General features: G+C 30.5%; 1 protein-coding gene and 1 long non-coding RNA gene across 2 annotated transcripts in view; both read left to right on the forward strand.

Annotated features, from left to right (window-relative positions):
- The window catches only part of LOC132943612 (uncharacterized), a gene marked incomplete at its 5' end in the record, with an annotated part of 181,033 nt that overhangs the window by 145,541 nt on the left and 13,894 nt on the right, over positions 1–21,598 (forward strand). The window contains one exon of the mRNA XM_061012642.1: positions 6,115–6,691. Within this exon, the coding sequence (XP_060868625.1) occupies positions 6,115–6,691 (577 nt within the window). The remainder of the gene's footprint in view (positions 1–6,114; positions 6,692–21,598) is intronic.
- On the forward strand, positions 19,565–20,303 carry LOC132942459 (uncharacterized). The gene is made up of 2 exons (XR_009664286.1): positions 19,565–19,962; positions 20,059–20,303. It is a non-coding gene; the product is annotated as an uncharacterized LOC132942459 (long non-coding RNA).

Below are 21,598 nucleotides of genomic sequence, written 5' to 3' on the forward strand. Positions count from 1 at the left end.
CATGACATCGATTTACCCGTCTTGGAGGAAACACTAACTGCGTACCAACTCGGAGTAATTTATTCTTAGCCCTGAATCCAGGTTGTTAATGACATTTGTAGTCTTACGCATTAGGCGTTTTGTAACAATAATATGTTAAAATTATAAATACGACTATTGCGTAGGTAGCATAATATATTTTGTTTCCATTCCACTAAAATCGAATGAGGACAAAATATATTGATTTTAATTAATTTAACAAAAAAAATATTTATGTACAATTTTTTTTAGATTTCGCGAGAAATGTCATGAGCTTATTTTTTCACGGCAGTACATGTTCTGTATTACCAAGTTATAATGTGGAAATAAATCTGATAAAAAAAGTTCTTTAACTAATTAAAAAATAAAAAAACCAAAGCATTTTATTTATAAGAACCAATTAAGTATTAGATTAGTGTCAAAATAACTTTAGCTTGGTTTAATTATTGTGTTCTAGGTACCTATATGTTCTCAGTTCATATTTTGTAATCGAAGACGGTGAAACATTTGTAATTAGATTTATCCAAATAATATGAGTGGCACATTTTGTGTATATTTTCATGATCCACGATTAATATGTATTCCCAAAAATAGTATTTTAATTTTTTTGTGGTAAGTATTATCGACATCCCGAACCTTATTGTTTATATAATATTCCAAATCACATTATTCGACCATATTATATCTCCTACTATATCGTAACCATCTCCGCATCGACATCCACCCAGGAAGATTCGCAAACGTTTTTAATCCGATTTGGTCGTTTCGGATTCGAATTTCCTCATGAACCCAAAGCGGACATAATTAATGTCGGTGGCTGTCTCGTTTCGGCCAAACTATGAGAGTTCTATTATCACGTAATTATCCGACTGGTGATAGTGTTAGAGAAGGTGCACGTCTGAATAGTGTAAATTATTTTTTTTTAATTCAGTGCCATTGTGGCAACACTCCTGGATGTAAACGTGCAGCTATGGGGATGTACGAGTATATTTTTCAAATCATAAAATTCCTATATACGGACCTATGAATTTACCGAATGTAAAAATACGATATTATTATGTCATCGTCCACGCTATTCTTTTAAAATCACATCCATCAGCTGTAGAGTGTGGGACACTATCGCTACTACCGACGATCATCACTTACGCGAATATTTTGTATATACAATATAATATAATATGTACTTTGAACTTAAAAAATCGAAAAATTCTTCATAGATTCCGTATAATATCAAGTGGTCATCGTACGTAATTGAAATATTTCACTAAATCATTCAATATCATACGAATACCAATTATTGGTATGTTGTGATCAATTTATAATGCATATTTCGCTGTCGGGGGTGAATTTCACGCACATCTCCCAATCGTCAAATTACTACGATAGGTAATAAAATTTCGTGCACGAATAAAATCATTTAATATTATTTAGGTATATATATATAGGAAATGGAATTTAATATTGTACACGAAATAATCGACTGTCTGTACATTTTAGGGCGTCACCGTTTTCCGCTTTATAACGACCTCCCACTCGATTATCGCGACGTTTTCGTTTTCTGGCAGAAACAATAAAACTAAATTCAATCTTCTTTCAAACATTACAATAAGTTTCGTGCACTAATGTGCCAATACATTTATAAATATATAATATATAACATATTATGTATATTATTAGGCTTACGCATCAGTTACACAAGTTGCACAAATCAGGACTTAAAAATGTTAATTTTAGTTGATGTTTATTGTTTTTTATTACAATGCGCATCAATCAAAATAAAAAGTATTCAAAAAACAAAAACCAGATGACTTTTTACCGTCGTTTTATAAATTGGTAAATACAAAATGTAAGTATTACTTATCGGTATTACAACATATTTATTTGTATTTATTTACACGAAAAAATCGTTGAACACCGAGATATTGTTTAAAATAATATACGAAAATATAGATAACAATATAGTCCAGCTACGCGTTAACAATAAATATAAATACTGAACGGATATTCATTTTTGCGTCACATTTGTTATTGAATTTTCGTTACTTTTTAGTTTTTACCACGATATATGTATATAGTTATTATATTATACTTTGAATGGTTCAAGCGAATACTCACGGTTTAGAGCTGCACGTGTATTATTTATTTATATATTATGGACTATATTATGCGGTAGGTAACATTATTTTTGTTCTTCGTTAATCGAAATTTAATATTATATATTCATACGCGATATCGAATGAAAACTTTTGTAAATCGACTGATTGAAATCGGGATGAAACTATTCAAGCGCGTTTATGTATGTTTTTCGATAACTATAACGCACAGACGCAACAACTTTGAATCTCAATACTAATAAATAATACTTTCATTAGAACGGCAGTGGTCGTGCGTTAATCCGAGTATGGGTACTTTTTAAGCCGATCAACAGATGGACGTGAAATCTACAAAAATAAATAAAACAGCTCCGAAAAACTTCAGAGGGGTTAGTATAATAATATTATGACGTAACCCAAAAGACCTCGGGAATACATGCAACGCGCGACGATGTTTTATGATTTTTATTTTTTTTTTTGCACTCCAAACGGCAGTGACACCAAATGTTTTTTTTTCCAACTTTCCGTACGCCATACCCTCGTCGCATGACAACGCTATAAAATTTAATTTAACATTAAAAATATATGAATACAAAAACAAACAACTCGTTTAGGTTTTCGGTATCAATTGAAAAAATTCATACAAAGCGTTGATTTTTATCACCTATCCAAGTGCCCTTCCTCGTGTAATACACATCTCGTTCGGACAATATTTTTTTTTAAGGTGACCAAGTGACTGGTGAAAAGTGTTTTTCGTTTCTACAAAATACTCATTTCGAGCATTATTTCTCACAGACACTGAACATTACCAGCGATTAATCAAATTTTGTGCTTCGTATGAGATCATATTTTCCAGTAACTATAATATAATAATATAATTGAATGGTTACCCGTCAGTTTTATATACCTTGAATGTAATTTATTTTAAAAGTGTATTTTACGAAATCAATAAAGATTTAATGTCAATTAAACAAAAAAAAAATACTGATTAATGTGAAAAGTGCCATGAATAAAATAATGAGTAAATCATTGTGGCTCTTTTGAACAATCATCAACTAGGTACCTATAATCATTGCTGTGATAAAAATCGGTGGCGATGATGAAAAAGATTAAAATGGATATATCGACAATTGAGTGCTCAGTTTTGGTATAAACCTTTTAAAAAAAATTAACACCACAATATATATTATATATTTAAATTATTCACTTTTGGATAAAAGATTATATTATTTTAGTCGTTCACAAAGTGGAGTGCAGTGAAATCCAAAAATTACATATAGTCAAATGGAATGAAATCAATTTTTTACAACTTTTTTGATAATTTAAATATTATATTTGTATAAATCAAAAATGTCTCAGTCTCGATTTATAATTTATAATTTTTATTTTTAGGTGGCAATACTTCAGTTTTTAATTTTTTTTTTAATTTGTAAAATACGTACCAAAAACATTTAAAAAATACTTTTATATTTTTATGGGTCTTTAATAATCGTTTATCATTGAAAGAACCAAAGTAACTCGTTGGATAGACAAATTATCGATTGAATACTATCTAATAACAGTTAAAAACAGATATAATTATCTTCCGAAAACTGATTCTTTTCATATACCTACGTCAAAAATAGCTTGCATTTTCTCTCCACTATTTTCTCTTCTCTATTAATGTCTAATCAATTCGGTATTCAGTTTGATAGTAATAATGTGTTTTTTTTTTGTTCATGGAAAAAATATGAGCTTATGCCTTTGAAGTAAAAAAAAAACAACAAAATATCGCTATTTTAACAGTTGGTCTCAGCCTCCATGTGTTGTAAGTGTGTTATTGTTATATATATACGTCATCACACGATATATTACAAATATAATATACTGAGCGACGTCAATAGTCGTTTGCTTCTTTTGTGATTCGGTCGATTTGTCATCTTACGATGACAATAATTCCTCGACCGGTATATAGGTAAATATAAAATATATATTATATTATATTTTTATATGAATAGTTGCATACGAGTACCTATGAGAGGCATTCCCCACGTGAATAGTTTACGCGTATCGTCCAACGTCGGATCATATATCAAATGTTAACCCGGCTGAATAGTTGGTAGCTTGAATCCACTTTATTTTGCGTTTTGAAAGTTTTCGTACAATTAAAAAACACCACTTTCGACGTACACAAAAGTCGTGGACATAAAGATAAACGTTAAACTTTTTGAAAAACGTACCTACTGACATAATATATTAAGTCTAAAGCGCTTTCGACGAAATAGCTTGACCTGCGTACAATCATAGCGTGCGCCGTATTTATTGATAGAAATTAATTTTAAGTACATCACGATTCACGGTATATTATTAGTAAAATAGTATTTAAACTCGCAGCGACATCATCCACTGAGTCTCTTGTACGTTTTTGAGATGACAACGAAATCCGTAGCCAGTGACGACACTTGGTCTTCATTTGAAAACAATGAAGTTAGTATCGCCACAGTAAAATGTTTTAACGGTATAATAAATCTAAATATTCGTAAATATGATAAAAGTTGGTTGAATGATGTTCAGTTTAATTGAATATTCCAAAAAATACATTTTGTATAAGACTACACACGATTCATTTTAACGCGTGAAATATAGTATATAAATCAGTAAAATTATGGTGTCATTATTACATTTTATTATTTTGACTGTCAAACTATCAAATAAACCGGGTTGAATTATTTTTACAATCATTTTAAGCGCATCGGGTACTGACCATTTTTTTAAGAGAATTCGACGGGAGCAAAACATTCTAAGTGCGTGGGTGGGTAAGAATTTATCATTAGTGCGTTGTGCTATGCTCGTGCACGAACAATAATCGCCAATGCACGGAATCATTGATCGCTTTAAAGTGTTGACGTACTTTAGATCGACCAGAAACTACAGATTGGAATGTTCTCCTTTATGTTGCTCATTATACAGCGTTGACTTTTCCGAATTTAGTATGGGTGAAAACCAGTCTGGACTGTCTGTGTTTACATTCATAACCTGGGTATAAAACTTGGAAACCTCGATCTGGCCGAGGAACTAAATTTTAAATTCTTGAAAAAGACTTACAAATTCTTGTCGTAAATAGGAAATTTTTTAATGGGTACTCGACATTGGAGGGCTACGTGGAGTCTTGATTCGCAAAAATATCAGAATACTACCGACATTGGCACTTGTAAATTTCTAAGAAACAGACTTGCAAGACATTCTGGTGTAGTGAAATAATTATACGAAATGATAAAGGGAAATGGAAAAGTAACAATTATAGAAAAAGAGAAGGGTACGGGGATAAAGTGATAATCTACGTAATAATATTATATGGATGACCGATTCAAATATGGTCTTTCTAGGGCTGAAGTGCCACGATGAACCTTGCTACTATAGAGTGCACGTGTTAAACGTGTTGAACGTCTGATCGGATAAGTTTTGAAGTATAATAATATTAATATGAGTTACAATGCGTTCATGATTTTATAATGCGAGTGTCGTCTGGCATCGTTGATAATTGATTGTGTTGTTTTTACTAAGCGTCTGATCAGAGAGGTATTAAATAATAAATATTATATTTATGTGTTAAATGTGTCACGTGTGTATATAAGGAATGCATTTATATATATATGCCTAATATGTATGTGTATGTATATTGAATCACTTAAAATTCCATATGGCTCGTAGTTATCCCATGTTTTTATTTAAGTATAGAAATATTATACATTACACCAGTAAACTGCTTGCTAACTCTGGCTGTGGGCATAAGTTTCAAAATATTTGAACAAAGTCGAAGGGTTAAGACTTCTCGGACGTGGCTTACACTCGGACCGATGTCGGTGAACTCGAAAAAGTCGACCTAGGGTCGATGATTGTACGTGTAATAAATCGTTAGGCTGAAAAACGATTGATTATTAACGCCCACTTCCCACACACAGCCATTCGTCTATGACCAATAAACCGATAGATGTTTTAATTTTTGTGACTTTGGTGTTCGCAGACAATACGAGGAGAAGCTGGCGGCGTATGTTGCGCCGAAACTACCGGAGGACCCGGTCAGACGAGACGGACATCCGGTCTGCGACCGGTGAAGAGTTGACCGGCGTGATGGCGTCGTCGACGGGCGGTGGTGGCGGTCGGAAGCAAAAGGGTCACGGCGATTCGACGGCCGGCGCGGGCACGACGAGACCCGGCGGCAGCAACGGTGCGCTGGCGTCGGGCTCGCGGTCCACGGCCACGGCTGAAGACGATAGCGGGGCCGCCGACAGCGTGGACGACAGCCCGCGGTCCGGTCACCACCACCGTCACAACAACCGCGATCACCACCACCGGCCGACGACGCCCGGCGCGAGTTGCCGGGGCACGCCGCGGCCATTCCGGCACAACCCGTCGGTCGGGTCCACCGACACGGAAATGACGTCGCTGGACGCCCGCGAGCTGTGGCTACCCGACACCGAGCCCACGCCGTCCACCATGTCTGCCCTGCACCAGTTCGGTGCCGAAATGCTGCGGCTGTCCCGTGGCTTGGAGAAGGTAGCTTCGCCCGAGTCCAAGCCGGCGTCCCCCGACACGTCCAGGTGCTGTTAAAGTTTAATGCAATTAAATTGAGAAAAAATGCAGACATTTATGTACTCATATGCTAAAGTATTTTTAAATGATTAACTTGAGTTGCCAAAATAAGTTCAATTATTTAGTCTAATTTTCGAGTATCGTATATGCCTATGTGTGCATTTTATGAATTCTTTTATTTTTATGCTTAGCACGACTCTACTGAGTCGTTGGATATAATATTATAAAAGTAATATATGGTTGTATGGGGCCTATAGACTTGGAAACTACTGAACCAATTGACACCACATTTTGTATACACGTACCTTAACACTCAGCCACTCAGGGAGTGTTTATCGCTTTGTATATTTTTATAGGGTGGCTTATACAGAAATTTCGTTTTGCATCACAAAAATCGAATATTGTTTGTTCATATAATTTAGGATTTCCATTAGTTATAGAAATAAAAAAAAAATAAGTAAAATCTATATAGAAATATAAAAATGACTATGTTTGTAGCATATAATTATATAGTACATATAATATATCATATATACTCAACAACGAATCGACTGTTTTTTACAAAAATGTCAAAGATTGTTTTTAAAGATAGATACCGTAAAAGTTTAAATATTAGTTTGATGCACATATAAAAATATACCTAGTGATATATCCAAACCACCGAATTGGTTCACAAATCGAGGTACACCGATGCCGATATGTCCCTGAACTAAAGTAGGTACACTAGAACCAAAATACACCTATTTAGCGAAGTACCTATTTTATATGTTTACACGGGTGAAGTGTTGTTATACAGTTAATTATTACATAAAAATGTTATCATAAACAAAAAAATCTGTCCATTAAAACATTTAAACATGATTTTGAATCACATTTCCTCTTATAAAATAACATACATTTCACGAAAACTTTTCGTTATCATTTCGATTAAGGTACTTCAAAATGTTTCTACAAATAACTCACAATAAGTTAATATCAAAAAAGAGTGTTTCTTATTTATTTTGAAAAAAATAAGTATTTATAGGAACAAGACATGCCTTGTTTTCTTAAATGGTATTAAAATGTAAGTAATTTAGAATATGGTATATACTCTAAAGAACATTAATAATACTTAAAAATTCTAAAAATTTAAGTTTAAATAGAATATGTATTATTAAAAAAAAATAGGGGTGAGTATGATTGGTAGATCATCATCTATCATATATAGGATGATTCTTTTAAAGGTAAACACTAACTTTCTCAAAAAATATTAAAGTTTTTAATTTTTTTGAATTCCTACAAAACATTTTACTTTATTTATTAGTATTTTTCTTATAGTTTCAATATAATATTAATATCAAATATCAAACTATAATAATTAATTAGGGGGACGAGGTGGCCGAGCGGTCTAACGCGACGGATTCGGCACAGCCGGTCCGAGTGCGATCCTCGACCACCGGGCGGCATTTTTCTCCGTGCAAGTCACGGTGTCCGGAGAACAAGTGCCACCATCCCCCACCCGGGCATGGCAGATACCTACGGGTGCCCAAATTAAAAATTCTGCCAAAACAAATCACGAGTAAACAAAAGCTACAGTACCCACCCCTACAGTACCACAGGCTAATGACCTGAGTAGTCGAAGCCTTAACCCAAATGAAAAAAAATAAACAAATAATTAATTAGTTAAAAACATTTAAAGTTTGATGAGCGGAGTAAGTGGCACAAAGGTATCACTCGAAACATTGGTACACTTATTGGATCAGCACAACTAAACTTCATTGTTACTAAATAACCACGTTCTTATTAATGATTAGATTAAATAATTTTTGAGTGTGTACATTTGCATGGGTTATTTTAAATGGATACAATATTAAATTATTATAAGAATCATGATGTGATCTAAAATACATTTATAATTTAAATAGATGTATAATATAGGTATATTATAGTATAGATTATACAATATTATATTAAAAAATGTAAATGTATTATCGCGCTTAACTACCACAATTCTATCTGAGAACGCCAAATACGATATTTCCTTTTTAAGTTTTTTATTGACATCCGATACGTTTAAGGAATTACATAGATGAGATAAATCTAATTAGTTTCAGTTCAGTTAAAGTCAATTTAGATGAAAAAATGTATATTATAATGTTAAGTATCGTAGAGATCTAGCCAGTGAAGCGGACCAATTCGAGTGGCATTATATTACAATATATCATCAATCGTATTATACGTTATATTAACTAAATTTTTTTATAACGGCGAACATGATCGAGTTTCATTAGATTATAAGAAATCGAATGCGCCGGAAAAATACAGCTAAAAATAATTTTTTGTCACGCCTGCACCCTTACGGCGTATCCCTGCACAACCAGACACTGAAATCTATACCACGATCATTACGAAACATACACTTTATATAAACATAAACAGAGTAGTCCTTTTTCATCAAAGTTGTCCTTTTTTCATCAGAGTTCACCTTTTTTCATCAAAGTTGACATTTTTTCATCAGAGTTGACATTTTTTCATTAAAATTATCTTTTTTTCATCAGAATTACATTTAGGAATGAATAACTTTTTTTCACATACCTAGATGTTTAATAATGTTATCATAGAATTATAATATATTATACTGTTTTTTTTATATCAATATATAATAATTTTGTATAAATTATTGTTATTCCGTTTTTAAAACTTATATTTAGAAAAAAATATGTACTTACATAGTTTGAAGTATAATTTTTTTGTCTGTCACCTTGCTACAGTAAATTGTCATCAGTCTCGATGTTAGTTGAGACGGCTTGATGTCACAAATATTGTTTGAGTATCGTCGTGTGCTGATCGTCCATGGAGCTGTTTTGTGAGAGGCTGATCCTGAACGCTTGAAAATTATTTGTTTATATTTTTAACCCTCTTTCAACGTTTATATTTTAGATATCAAGTTTTTGATTTACATCCTTATTTATTTCTCGTCAGGTTAGGTTAGTCCAGCTCTGACCACAAAACATTCCCACATTCCCAAGATATTTTATCAATAAATCTATTTATTTCATAAAATATAAAATATAGATTTTTATTATGCATAGATTTTTATTCAATTTAGAATTTAGATGTTCTTATACTATTTAGATTTTTTTATTAAACAATACGGTTTTTTATTTTATTAATTCTATTTGGATTTTTTATCATATATGGAATTTTTATCAAACAGAAATATTTTTTATTAAATATATATCAAATATGACAACATAAAATATATTTTAGGATGTCGCGTGTGGGCCGGTGTTAAAATAATATTCGTTATCATCAGCAGAATGACGATCGTATCCCGACGACTGTTGGATGACGAACGATCAATAATTTAAACATATCGTGACGGCCCAAAGAACACTGCTAAAAAATTCCGTCAAGTGTAAGCCACCTACAATATTGTCGGTGAATTGTAAATAAGACACACCTGCGATTAGTGCTTATATTTCTTTTGCTCAAAGTTAAATATTAAACAAGTAAAAAACCTGTAACAATATTACTGCAGCTCGTTCTATTGCAGCGGACACCAAACCTAAGTTTAGCTTTTGCTATGACGACTCGATGATTAAAAAAAGGCAACACGAAAAATATCACACCGAATGTGCCTTGTAAATCCCAGTATTCCCAGCATCTCACACGTACTTAATGGAAATATGTCTCTGGCAAAGTTAATTCTACACGCCGTAAGAAATAATTAAATCTCGCCTGACACTCTTGTGCGTGTAAACCGTCACACGCGCTGGAGTAGCGAGAAAGACGTTTTGTTTGTTTGTTTTTATCCAGTATCGTAATGATATATAATATCTAGACTCAAACAGAAGGGATTTTTTCCATTCGTTTAAACGTTTAGTTATTATACCTCGTAAATATTCGCAAACATCTCATAAATAATATTGTAATATGATGTACCTACGTAGTACGTTTTGTATTTTAGATTCTGAGCGGAGCGAAAGAATGTATTGATTTTACATGGATAAAGACTTTTTCACATGGTAAAAAATATCGAAAATGCAATGCAAAGTTTCTTATAAGTTCTATTAACGTAAGTTCAAATATATAAAGACTCATAGGCGCGATTATTTTTTATACGCATTTAAAGTTCTAATTTTGACAAAATTCATCGACATTTCTAAAATTTTAAATCTATTTTTCAGTTAGAAATACATAGAAGTATTTCCTTTTACAGCTTACATAAGAAATTTTAATAGAAAGTCCCCAACAAGTTGTCCTACCTCTATCAAAAATAAAAATTTCACCGGAAAGTCACACTATTTATAGCCATGAGATTTCAATTTGATTTTTATTAATTTTTTTTTAAACTGTTAAATTTGATTATTGATACAAGTATGCTAGGTTGACAGTACGTCTCCGCTCAAAATCGTTTTTCGTATACAATGATTTATCATTGAATTCAAATATAACTCATCCATTACAACGACATGCTTGACTGTACAGCAGAGCGGTAACCACTTGTAAACCTTTTTTAGTTTATTTTTTTAGAACACAACACAAACACGCAATCCTAAATTTCATAAAACATGTTTATTTTATAATATAAGTTCGATGAAATGACTTACGTCGCTGCTAATATTAGTTTTTTTTACATATAAGTTAAATTAATTTCATATTATTTGCATTAGGCTCCCTAAATACTCACGAAACTACCAACGATGCTTTAATTACTATGTTAAAATTAAATATAATTTCTCAAAAGGTGGGCACACAATTTACGTGCAATTTTCACAAGATTAAATCTTGATGGTTTTCAATCTTCAAATGTATTTATATTTTCTTCGTCAAATGCGCAGTTTTCTTACGTGTTGTACTTTTGAAGTTTTTTTTTTACTGGTGTGTGTGTGTGTGTATGTGTGTGTGTGTGTGTGTGTGTGTGTGTGTGTGTGTGTGTGTGTGTGTGTGTGTGTGTGTGTGTGTGTGTGTGTGTGTGTGTGTGTGTGTGTGTGTGTGTGTGTGTGTGTGTGTGTGTGTGTGTGTGTGTGTGTGTGTGTGATACAACTGTAATTTAAACTGTTTTTTTCATTTCGATTTGAACTTTTATCCAACTAATCCCATAAAATATGCAAAAACCTCTCGGACGGCGTATATTAAAAAATTATGCACAAAATATGTATTTACATTTTTGATATTTTAATATGATACGCATTAAAGTTTACGTTAGCTCATAGCGTTTATTATTATTATCAGGTATAAAATAACTACACATTTTGAAATACATTAAACGAAAAAGTTATAATAATACATTACTGTTGATACATGCAATACCGTTTAGTTTTCTCTGCATATTTGATAACATGATGATGATTTATTGTGCCGTTAATGTGAAAAAAAATACATACACGTCAGTTGTCACACATTGGATTTTAAAGATTCCGTGGGCGAGATTCCATTGTTCTGTTAGTTTATACTACGAGACATAAAACAAAAGTTTAGATATACTTTAAAAAAAAAACACACAATTCCTTATTTGGAATTCTTTTTATACTCTTCCGAAAATCCGCTACACCAAAATTATAAAATTACAATGCCCGAATCCGTGTATAAATTATATACGCCGAGGATTGAACACAATTTTGTTTTGATCGAGGAAATAGACATAATACTATAATAATATATCACAATCGATCAATATAATGGCGTAATAATTACATTTATATACTTGTTAAATTACATGATTTATTTTTGTAACGCAATAAACTAAAAACTCTTTTTGACTTGACACACTATTACTCCTCCTGAAATTGTGTTCCAGTCCCATTGGAAATGTATACTGCCTCCGGTGCGCATCGTAAATGTAAGAGCAAATTTATACTAGCTGAAGTACTTTTCCCAGCATCGAACGTATATACCGAAAGTAATATTATACGAGTCACGTTCAGAGTTTTATCAACTACGTATTGACGAAACGAGTACTGAGTAAAAAAAAAAATCTTACACAAAATTGGTGAATAAATAAAAAGAATGCTAATTTCTAAGAAACTTAAAAATGTACTAAATAATATTGATAATATTATATTAGGTAATGATATTACATATTATTATGATATTATTAGATAAGATTCTTTAGACCTTAAAAGGTATGCCTACATTCATTACTTTTGTATTTATTTAACTAAATTAGTTGCGAACAATAAAAGTTAAATTTATTGAATAAGTAACTGAGCATATTTTATTAAAATCTATTTTGGTATGAAAACAATCGGAATTATTTATACCACCAAATATTAGGATAACATAGTTTTGAATTTATTTAAAAAACAAATTTTTTTTAGAGATTTTATTTTTATATTACAAAATAACATAAAAATATATAAAAATAACCCAAAATAATATAAGTCCTACTGAAAATTTCTAAAAATATGAATAAAAAGTAAATTCAAATTATTTTTAAGATAAAAAAATCCGTCAAATAATATATTACGACGAATACCAATAGTAAAAAAAACCTTATTACTCAAACATATATTTTTGATAATTTGTTAGTTTTTTTAAACTAAATTTTAAATTTTAAATGTTTATTATTTTAGAACTTTACTTGAACGTTCTTAAATCTTAAGAGTTGAACACAATTTTACGAACAACTACAGTTTAATTTTACCCTTCCAATACATTTTAGCAGCTCTATAATATAGCTAAACAAATTTATAGTGATGATAAACTACTGGTGTACGACTTATAAAATTCAGATAAGCAAAACAATAAAAACTTTTTCGATATAAATTATATTACGTATTATAATATACATATATACCTACACATAAGTTTAGATATAAGAGGGGTGTGTCTCTGTGCAGAAGATAAGTTGGATGCTAAGCGTGTATTAAAAGGCAGTAGGGTACTATACTACTCTTCTCGCTTATTATAACTACCTCGATGTCCTCGTTGGCCGTTACCATCGTCCCAAAATAGCAGTATTGGCAAATGGCTTCACAAGTTACATTATACTACGTAATTGAAGCGTTTCAAAGTGTATCGTTTTGGTAATTTATACTATATTACATCAATAATGATACCAACCAAAAGAATTCAAATGCAGTGCTGTAATCTAAAACACTTAAAAATGGTATGAAAAATGCAGACAATATGTAGTTGACTCTTTTAAAAAAAATATTTAGAAACAAGTGTTTAGTTTGGTTACATTATTTTAAAAACATTGATATATTTAAGATAGCATTATTAATCCCACAAGCATAATATATATAGTAAACCATGTATAAATCTAGAAATATATTACAAAGAAACATAGAATCATAATAAATAATATATTATTCAATAGTGAAACATGTCAAATAATGTATATAATCAAAATATATTTTTCTAAATACAAATCTACATTCTTACAGGAATTCGGAATTCATAATATTACTATTGCTTTTAGTCAAATATAAATTGTACACACGTCTGTAAAATATTACAACTCTGAAGAATTTGACGAGGACGATATACATATAATTTTTATACCTGCCCTTTTTGTATATAACTAATGTATGAAATGACGAAAATTCCAACTTTAGAAACAACGCGGATAAATTGAACTCCTCGTTTTCGGTATCATTATAACTTTACTTCTTCATCTTCATATATCGTCCTATCACGTAACTGTGTGTGGAACATCATTTATACCTCATATTGGTTGATTTTTCGTTTTATTTTAATTCCTGTAGGCGCTTACGTCAGATGTCGTATTGACCTAATCAACATAAATAAAAAGTTAATGAAATCGTAAAATATTAATGCAATAAATAAACATGTGTTTAAATCGTATTATACTCGTACCAATTCTATAATTAAAAATGTGCTTCCCCCACAGATCAAATTTTACGATGACGATAGTGAAGAATTAATTTTAAAAACAAATACACATAAGACAGTGTTGTATTTTTCCTTACTTAAATTCAGAAACTTGAGAGAATAATATAATGACACCAGTAATACCTACTTAAGTTAAAACTTTTCCTGCGAAGGTTTTGTTTTGTGAATCACCTTTTTGAAGTTCTTTTACAGAAATGCAACTTTAATCACAAAATTATGCATAATGTTCGAACAGGCCAAATCGTAAATTCACTAAGCTCGCGCTCAGTGGTAGATTTACGGGGGAGTCCAGGGGTACTCGCCCCCCCCCCCCCCCAGACACCTAAATAAATATTTATTTTATATTATATACACTAGGTACTAGTATATATGGTTATTACTTATTTACTTAGATCATATACTATATAATATAATAGGTTATGTATAAGGTTATAACATTATGTATATAGACCTACATATAAGAATAAAATCTTAAATAATCGTTTTTTTTATTTTTCAACAATTATATTATATTCATAAAAATAATAGAGACCATTGAAATATATTATTTTTCAGGACCCTCTTCCCCCTCTCCAGATAAATGTTGAAAATCTGCCACTGCTCGCGCTCGATATTTGAGAAGGAAAAATCCTATAAAATAAAAATTAGTAATCATTGAAGTGAAAAATCACGTCTAATGACTTTTTAAGTATTCATATCGATATAAAATTATCTACCTATTCAAACGTTTATAGTTGTTCATTTCAAAATCGTTCACCATCGTTACGTTGGAGACTATTGAATACACAATAATCATTTCTAGATTAGAAATAAATATAAAAAAAATTATTTGTTCATCGTTTGTTTTAGATATTGTAACTTTTATTTTCTTATGCAGCAAATAAATTCCATTGTGCGCTCTGTTTCGGATTCCTCGGTGAACAATGAACAAACAGCGGGTGAACGGCGCCGCGCTGGTTTCAGAGTAGCTGGTTCAATAGCGTAATAATTTGTATTCGTACTTGATACAATTTCAAAGTCAGAATCTTCTTACCCAGTTAATAACCACTTACGGTTACGAATTCCGAGAAAAGCAATATCCGTCCGTCTCAGGAAATAAAATATAATAACAGTAATACCTGTAAAGTCTTATCGTGCTGTTGGTATAATATTATGGTGTATACCTACATAATATAAAACAGTAATATCGACATGAATTATAAACTACGTTATTATGCTGTTATGTAAATATATATATATAACAGTAAACATATTTTAGACACGACTGAACTTTTTAAGAACGCCAGACGTAGCAAGTACAGCATAATAATATCAAAAATACTATATTATTAACTATGGTAAGGTTATATAGGTATGCGAACGGAACAATAACGCCATTCGGAGGTTCATAAATTCTTCCGTCGCTTCGGAAAAAAATAATCATTTACGATTATCCCGCATTATTATATAATGTTATGAAATAATATTATGTAACAAAAAATACCTCAGAATTATCATTATGATGGCAGACTAAAATATTATATAGGTACGCGTATTACGTATATTACGGATCTTAAATAGAACTTATATGTAAATAATAATAATATTATATTATGATGCTACGGGTACGCATGGGCATAGTCGTTCAAAAGATTACTAGGGGGACAGAATTTGATAATAATTATAGTAAAGAATACCAATATTATATTATTACGCAGTCATCACGGTGGTCATCATATTTTAGTCCATGGTAGTCGTAATATTTTTTTTTTTTACATGACAATAAATAATATAATATCATAGTGTTTTCGTAAAATTGCTTCAAGGTAAATCTGGCCCGAAGAGGGCCTTGATATTGAGAATAAAATAATAATATATCAAGTGAATGATTCAGCTGCCGTGGACGTTAATGATAATACGACGCGTAAGACGAGTGAATGAAACAATCGTGGCCTTTTTTCGTATTGTTTTTATTGTTTATTATAAATAGTTTATCACTTGAAATAGATAACAAATTTAACGCCAAAGGACCCTGATCGCACGAAATAAAGTATAGCTGGCCTATTTATAATAGGCTCGTTATAGTGCAAAAAACAAGGCTCATATTATTATATTATCATTACAAATTTACCGTTTGTGTGTGATAAATGTTCAGTACCACATCTAAAATAAGTCAGTTGTATGAAATGATGCGCTGTATTATAATATAACGATACACCACACTTCCGTGTATTGTGTCGCCGTCTTACAAACGTTAACTTGGAGAATTTGCGTTCAGCAGAATTAATTTTGAGTTGTCAGTTTTGATATTAAAGTACAAACAAACTTAAATCAAAGAAAATTTACTGTGTTTGTAGGTACGTCAGTTTTTCACAATATTCTAATACTCGAGCGAATTATGAGTTACGAGTTATGTAAAATATAATTCATATCTATAATATGTGCGTACTGCCTTATTCAACTGCTCATACTATTAAATAAATATAATATACAGTTTTGACTTTTATTTCATTGGAATTTTCGGGTTTCCCTGAATGGGGTGTGCTATATAATATATATATTATATTATATATAATATATCAGCTTATTCAAACATTATATTTATTAAAATCGTTCCAAATATCTTCTGCATAAATATATATAGGTACATTTATTTTTTAAATATTTGATTGCTTTTGGCGTTTTATTATTTTCGTAAAATGTGATGAAAAAATAAAAACGTTTAAAAACCTAAAAAAAAATGTAAAATGCTTATAACTGCAAAAAAAAATTATATAGGTACCTACTTATATTGTATTATAGCTTTTTAGTTATTACGATTTTCATAAAATAATAATAGCAGAGTCCAGATCAAAACTAAACATTTAATTTTTCCAGTTAAACCAAAATATCTTAATGTGAAATGTTTAACGGATAATGATTGTTATATTTTTGTTGATAATTTAGTTGAATTAAGACTTTGAATATTATTCGTCAATACCAAGTGCTTAAAGTTGTTAATACTTCTGTTACTATAATATTATACCAACTGAGAACGAGTAATTTCAATTTTAAACTTTTATTAATATATTTCAAGAAGTTTCACTGGGAATAGGGCACGATTCGCATTCGAATACAAAACACTGACTTTTCACAACTAATTAGTTTTATAAATATTAAAATTATTTTAGACGTACGTAACATGTAAATTTGGAAACGATCAAACAGAAACCACGTGCGGCCGTGGGCCAAATAAAACACGAAATAAATTGATGAAAATATGTGGAAAAGATAATTACGTAGGAAATAGCTATTGTATGTAATAAATATAAGACTTAAGATAAAAATAATACAAATCGCGAGTATTTAATAAAAATTATAAAAATTTAATCATATTTTAATAATGATGTTAAAAACATAAAATAGAGCTATAATAGATTTGAAGTTCAGTAATATGTAAAAAGGTTATAAAATACAGGGTGTTTCATAAACACAGACCGAAATTACTTACAAATAACTTTATTAAAGAAGTTTTCTTTAGCAAATATATATATATTTATGTCTTGTACTTATATATACTCCGATTTAAATGGGAAACCCTCCACCATAATCGATCGAAATCTGCTCACGGTTACTGCTGCACTTTCCCTGTGTTCGTAATGCGTTTTGAATACTAAAATGTGTAGCTCTACATTAAGACTCGCTATGATTACCACAATACACCAAATCTCGTAAACCATTTAATATCTCAAATCAAAAGGATAACGGATACCAACAAAAAGTAAAATTAGTGCTGCCATAAAATCAGGAAAAAAATTCCACTCATTTCAATTTCGTCCATGTTTATGAAACATATTCTATATGAAATCAGAGAAATTATTTATTATAGTAATAATGGTTTGTGTGTGGGAGAGGGAAGAAGGAGGGGTGGTGATTTAATCACCACATTGGATTTTTTAACGGATTTGTTTTATATGTTTTGTAGTTTTTTTTTTTCAAATCATTGTGCCTACTTTGAGTTTTAAAGTTATTTAATGGTTTAAAAGTCTGCATATAAAAACGTATTATATGCAAACTTTAATATAAGTACCTATGTTAAATATTAATGGACCGACGAGCATTATGTCTAGAACTTCTCATCTTCTGTTTACTAATATAAAAATATTATTTAATACTATAGGAATATTAGTATCTATTTATAATTCGTTAATATTCTATGACAACCTTGGTTGCCTGTTTTAGTTGAAGCTTGAAAGCGACGATATTTTGTTTTTGTCTAACATGTTATATGACCAACATAGAAATATTTAGACATTTTCTATTTCCAACGTAAGTACCAATTACTATAATCTAGTGAAGGGATGAGAATATTCTGAAAACATATTTCAATTTTACGTTAAGTACAATCTAGATTTTCCCACATTTTTGATTTTAACCCCCTAAATGATAATAAGCTATTTTAGTGGTGCCCATCTCTATCGACACCTGGGGCAGTTTTCCTAGCTCTTTAGAAAATGATAGGTGGGTGCTTATGACAAAATTATTTGTACAGTAGATTTAATTTTGTCCTAATATGCATTTTAAAAATCTTTATTTGAAATATGCCACTGAATATGCCCAATCAGTAATGAAACGTCTTAAATAATTTTCAAATCCGCCCCTGAAATGTATAAACGTGAAATGATCTGTAATAATCGACTACATGATATAATTATTAGTATCCCATTTGGAAACTCTAATGTACGGAATTCGATGATTATTTTTGCTGTCCACGTAAAAATATGCGTCGAGATACGAAATAAAAACACCCTTAAAATAAATGCGTCCGACTGTTTTATTGCCACTGCCCACCGCACTATATACAATTTGGACGGTATACAATTTCGACACGAGGAATTTCGACTTATTGTTTTCATATATGCGCCATAAAAAATACAAACTGATCGGATTTTGATTGTTTTAGCCCACGTGTGTGTACGCCATACGGACTAGGTGCGCTTATATATATTAAATGTACTCTCCGGACGATTAGACGACCGTAAGCCCATATTGGTATGTATGTATTTATTTATTGCATTCAATTCAATCGCGTATGGTGTATGATTTTTTCGGTTCAAGAGCGTTCCCGGGGGACAGCGTAAAAAAATGTGTGAGATTTTTTTATTATTTTTATCTATGAACCGTCGGTGAGGTCGGTGAGCTGTAAAGAAGACTTGCGAACAAATATGCAGTATTTTTTATAAACTTGAGATCGAGTGATAGTAGACATTTTACACGCATCCTATATTATACGGTTTGGATATCAACTTTATAGCATGTAAGTACTTGCAAAACGTGTTTCTACGGTTTGTCTGTTTGGCCATTGAACGAATATTGGTACATTACGTAGGAACGATAAAGTAAATCATGGACAATAAATCCAAGCAAATGCATCATGATACATAACGAATCTAATCATCAGAACATATTTTGTGTTAAGGTTAAGAAAAATATATAAAATTGTTGTTATTTAAATCCAAGCAAATGCATCATGATACATAACGAATCTAATCATCAGAACATATTTTGTGTTAAGGTTAAGAAAAATATATAAAATTGTTGTTATTTGAACGCCAACGTTTACTAACTATTGTATCTAATTGACAACCTATAATATGTACGCTGCTGTATAAAAATGAATGCTATTAGTAAAACTTTACGTTCCGATCCTCAATATTATTTCGAAAAATGCAAAAGTATAAATTTGCAAAATCATAAATTTGTTGAAGCCCGTTTAATTCCCGATTGAACAATGGTTTAAAAAAAAAAAAAGAAAAAAGACTACTATAACTAATAACGTAATTTATAGATACTTATACTGTGATGCTAAGATTAGCTAATAATATGTCATCCAAAAACTATAGTTACACGATTTGATAGTGTTGAACGTAAAATATAAAGATTAAATTGGCATTGTTACAAATATGGTGATGTTTCCATATTGGTAAAGACAAAGGTGAACGACAAGTATAATATAAGAACATAAATATTTGGCCACTTAACTTGGCTTAACTGATATAACTATTGTACTAAATGTAGCATGAAAAATAGATAATAAAGAATTTTTTTTTTATTTACAGTAGGTGTGGGAAAAAAAGTAATGGTTTTACAATAATTATGTTCGTGCTTTTTTTGCTGTATATTATAGTTTGTAGTAGAAATATAATTACATTTGTATGTGTCATCACAAAAAATGGCACATGTAATAGCATTGATAGTGTTTGAAAAATATCTCCTCTAGTATTAGAGAAGGAAAATCAACTAAAAAAACATTACTTCAATTTCAAATCATATGACTAAACATCTAAAAATATGTACCTACTAAACAATCTCCCTCAATATTTGAATAATAATAGCAATAAACCGTAAACCCTAAATTGTTCCAATTATTTGCTAAATCTCAGTAAACCCTATAATCTTCGTTGCTGTCATCATTAAACTACTTTTTAAAACTGATACCAACTAGATTATATTCTTTTAGGTGAACACAACACAAACTCTTATCAATTTTAAGTAGGTATATGAGTCGTTTACAATAACTGACATACATTTATGATATGCTAATAAAATTCTATTTAAAAAACAAAACTACCCTCATGCCTTAACCTATATGCAACCTTAACGATACTCTTAATATAACCAGTTGTCATAAGATAAATAAATAAATATAACCACTATCAAAATTATCATTTATACATTTAATACCTTAATATATTACCTATGTTAAGAAATAATATTGACTTATATTATAATATATATTTGATAAAAGTTTATTTTATAGGCGTTTATTTAATTATTATTATATATTGTTATATATTTATTTTTTTGATAATGTATTTATTTGTATTACCTGATGATAGCCCAATACCGAAGTCAGTACCTAGTTAAATAATATTTATAATACTTTTGGCGTTAGTGAATTTTTAATTCGGCCGTATATACCGTTAATTTTGATAAAATATACACTATTAATGTAATTAAAAATTATCAACATCTTAGCTCCTACTCTCTTCAACATTTTATACTCAGAATTACACTTTCAGGTATCTTGATAAATATTTGCAGACAATAATAGA

The sequence above is a fragment of the Metopolophium dirhodum genome, chromosome 4 (genome assembly GCF_019925205.1).
Source record: "Metopolophium dirhodum isolate CAU chromosome 4, ASM1992520v1, whole genome shotgun sequence".
Taxonomy (NCBI): domain Eukaryota; kingdom Metazoa; phylum Arthropoda; class Insecta; order Hemiptera; family Aphididae; genus Metopolophium; species Metopolophium dirhodum.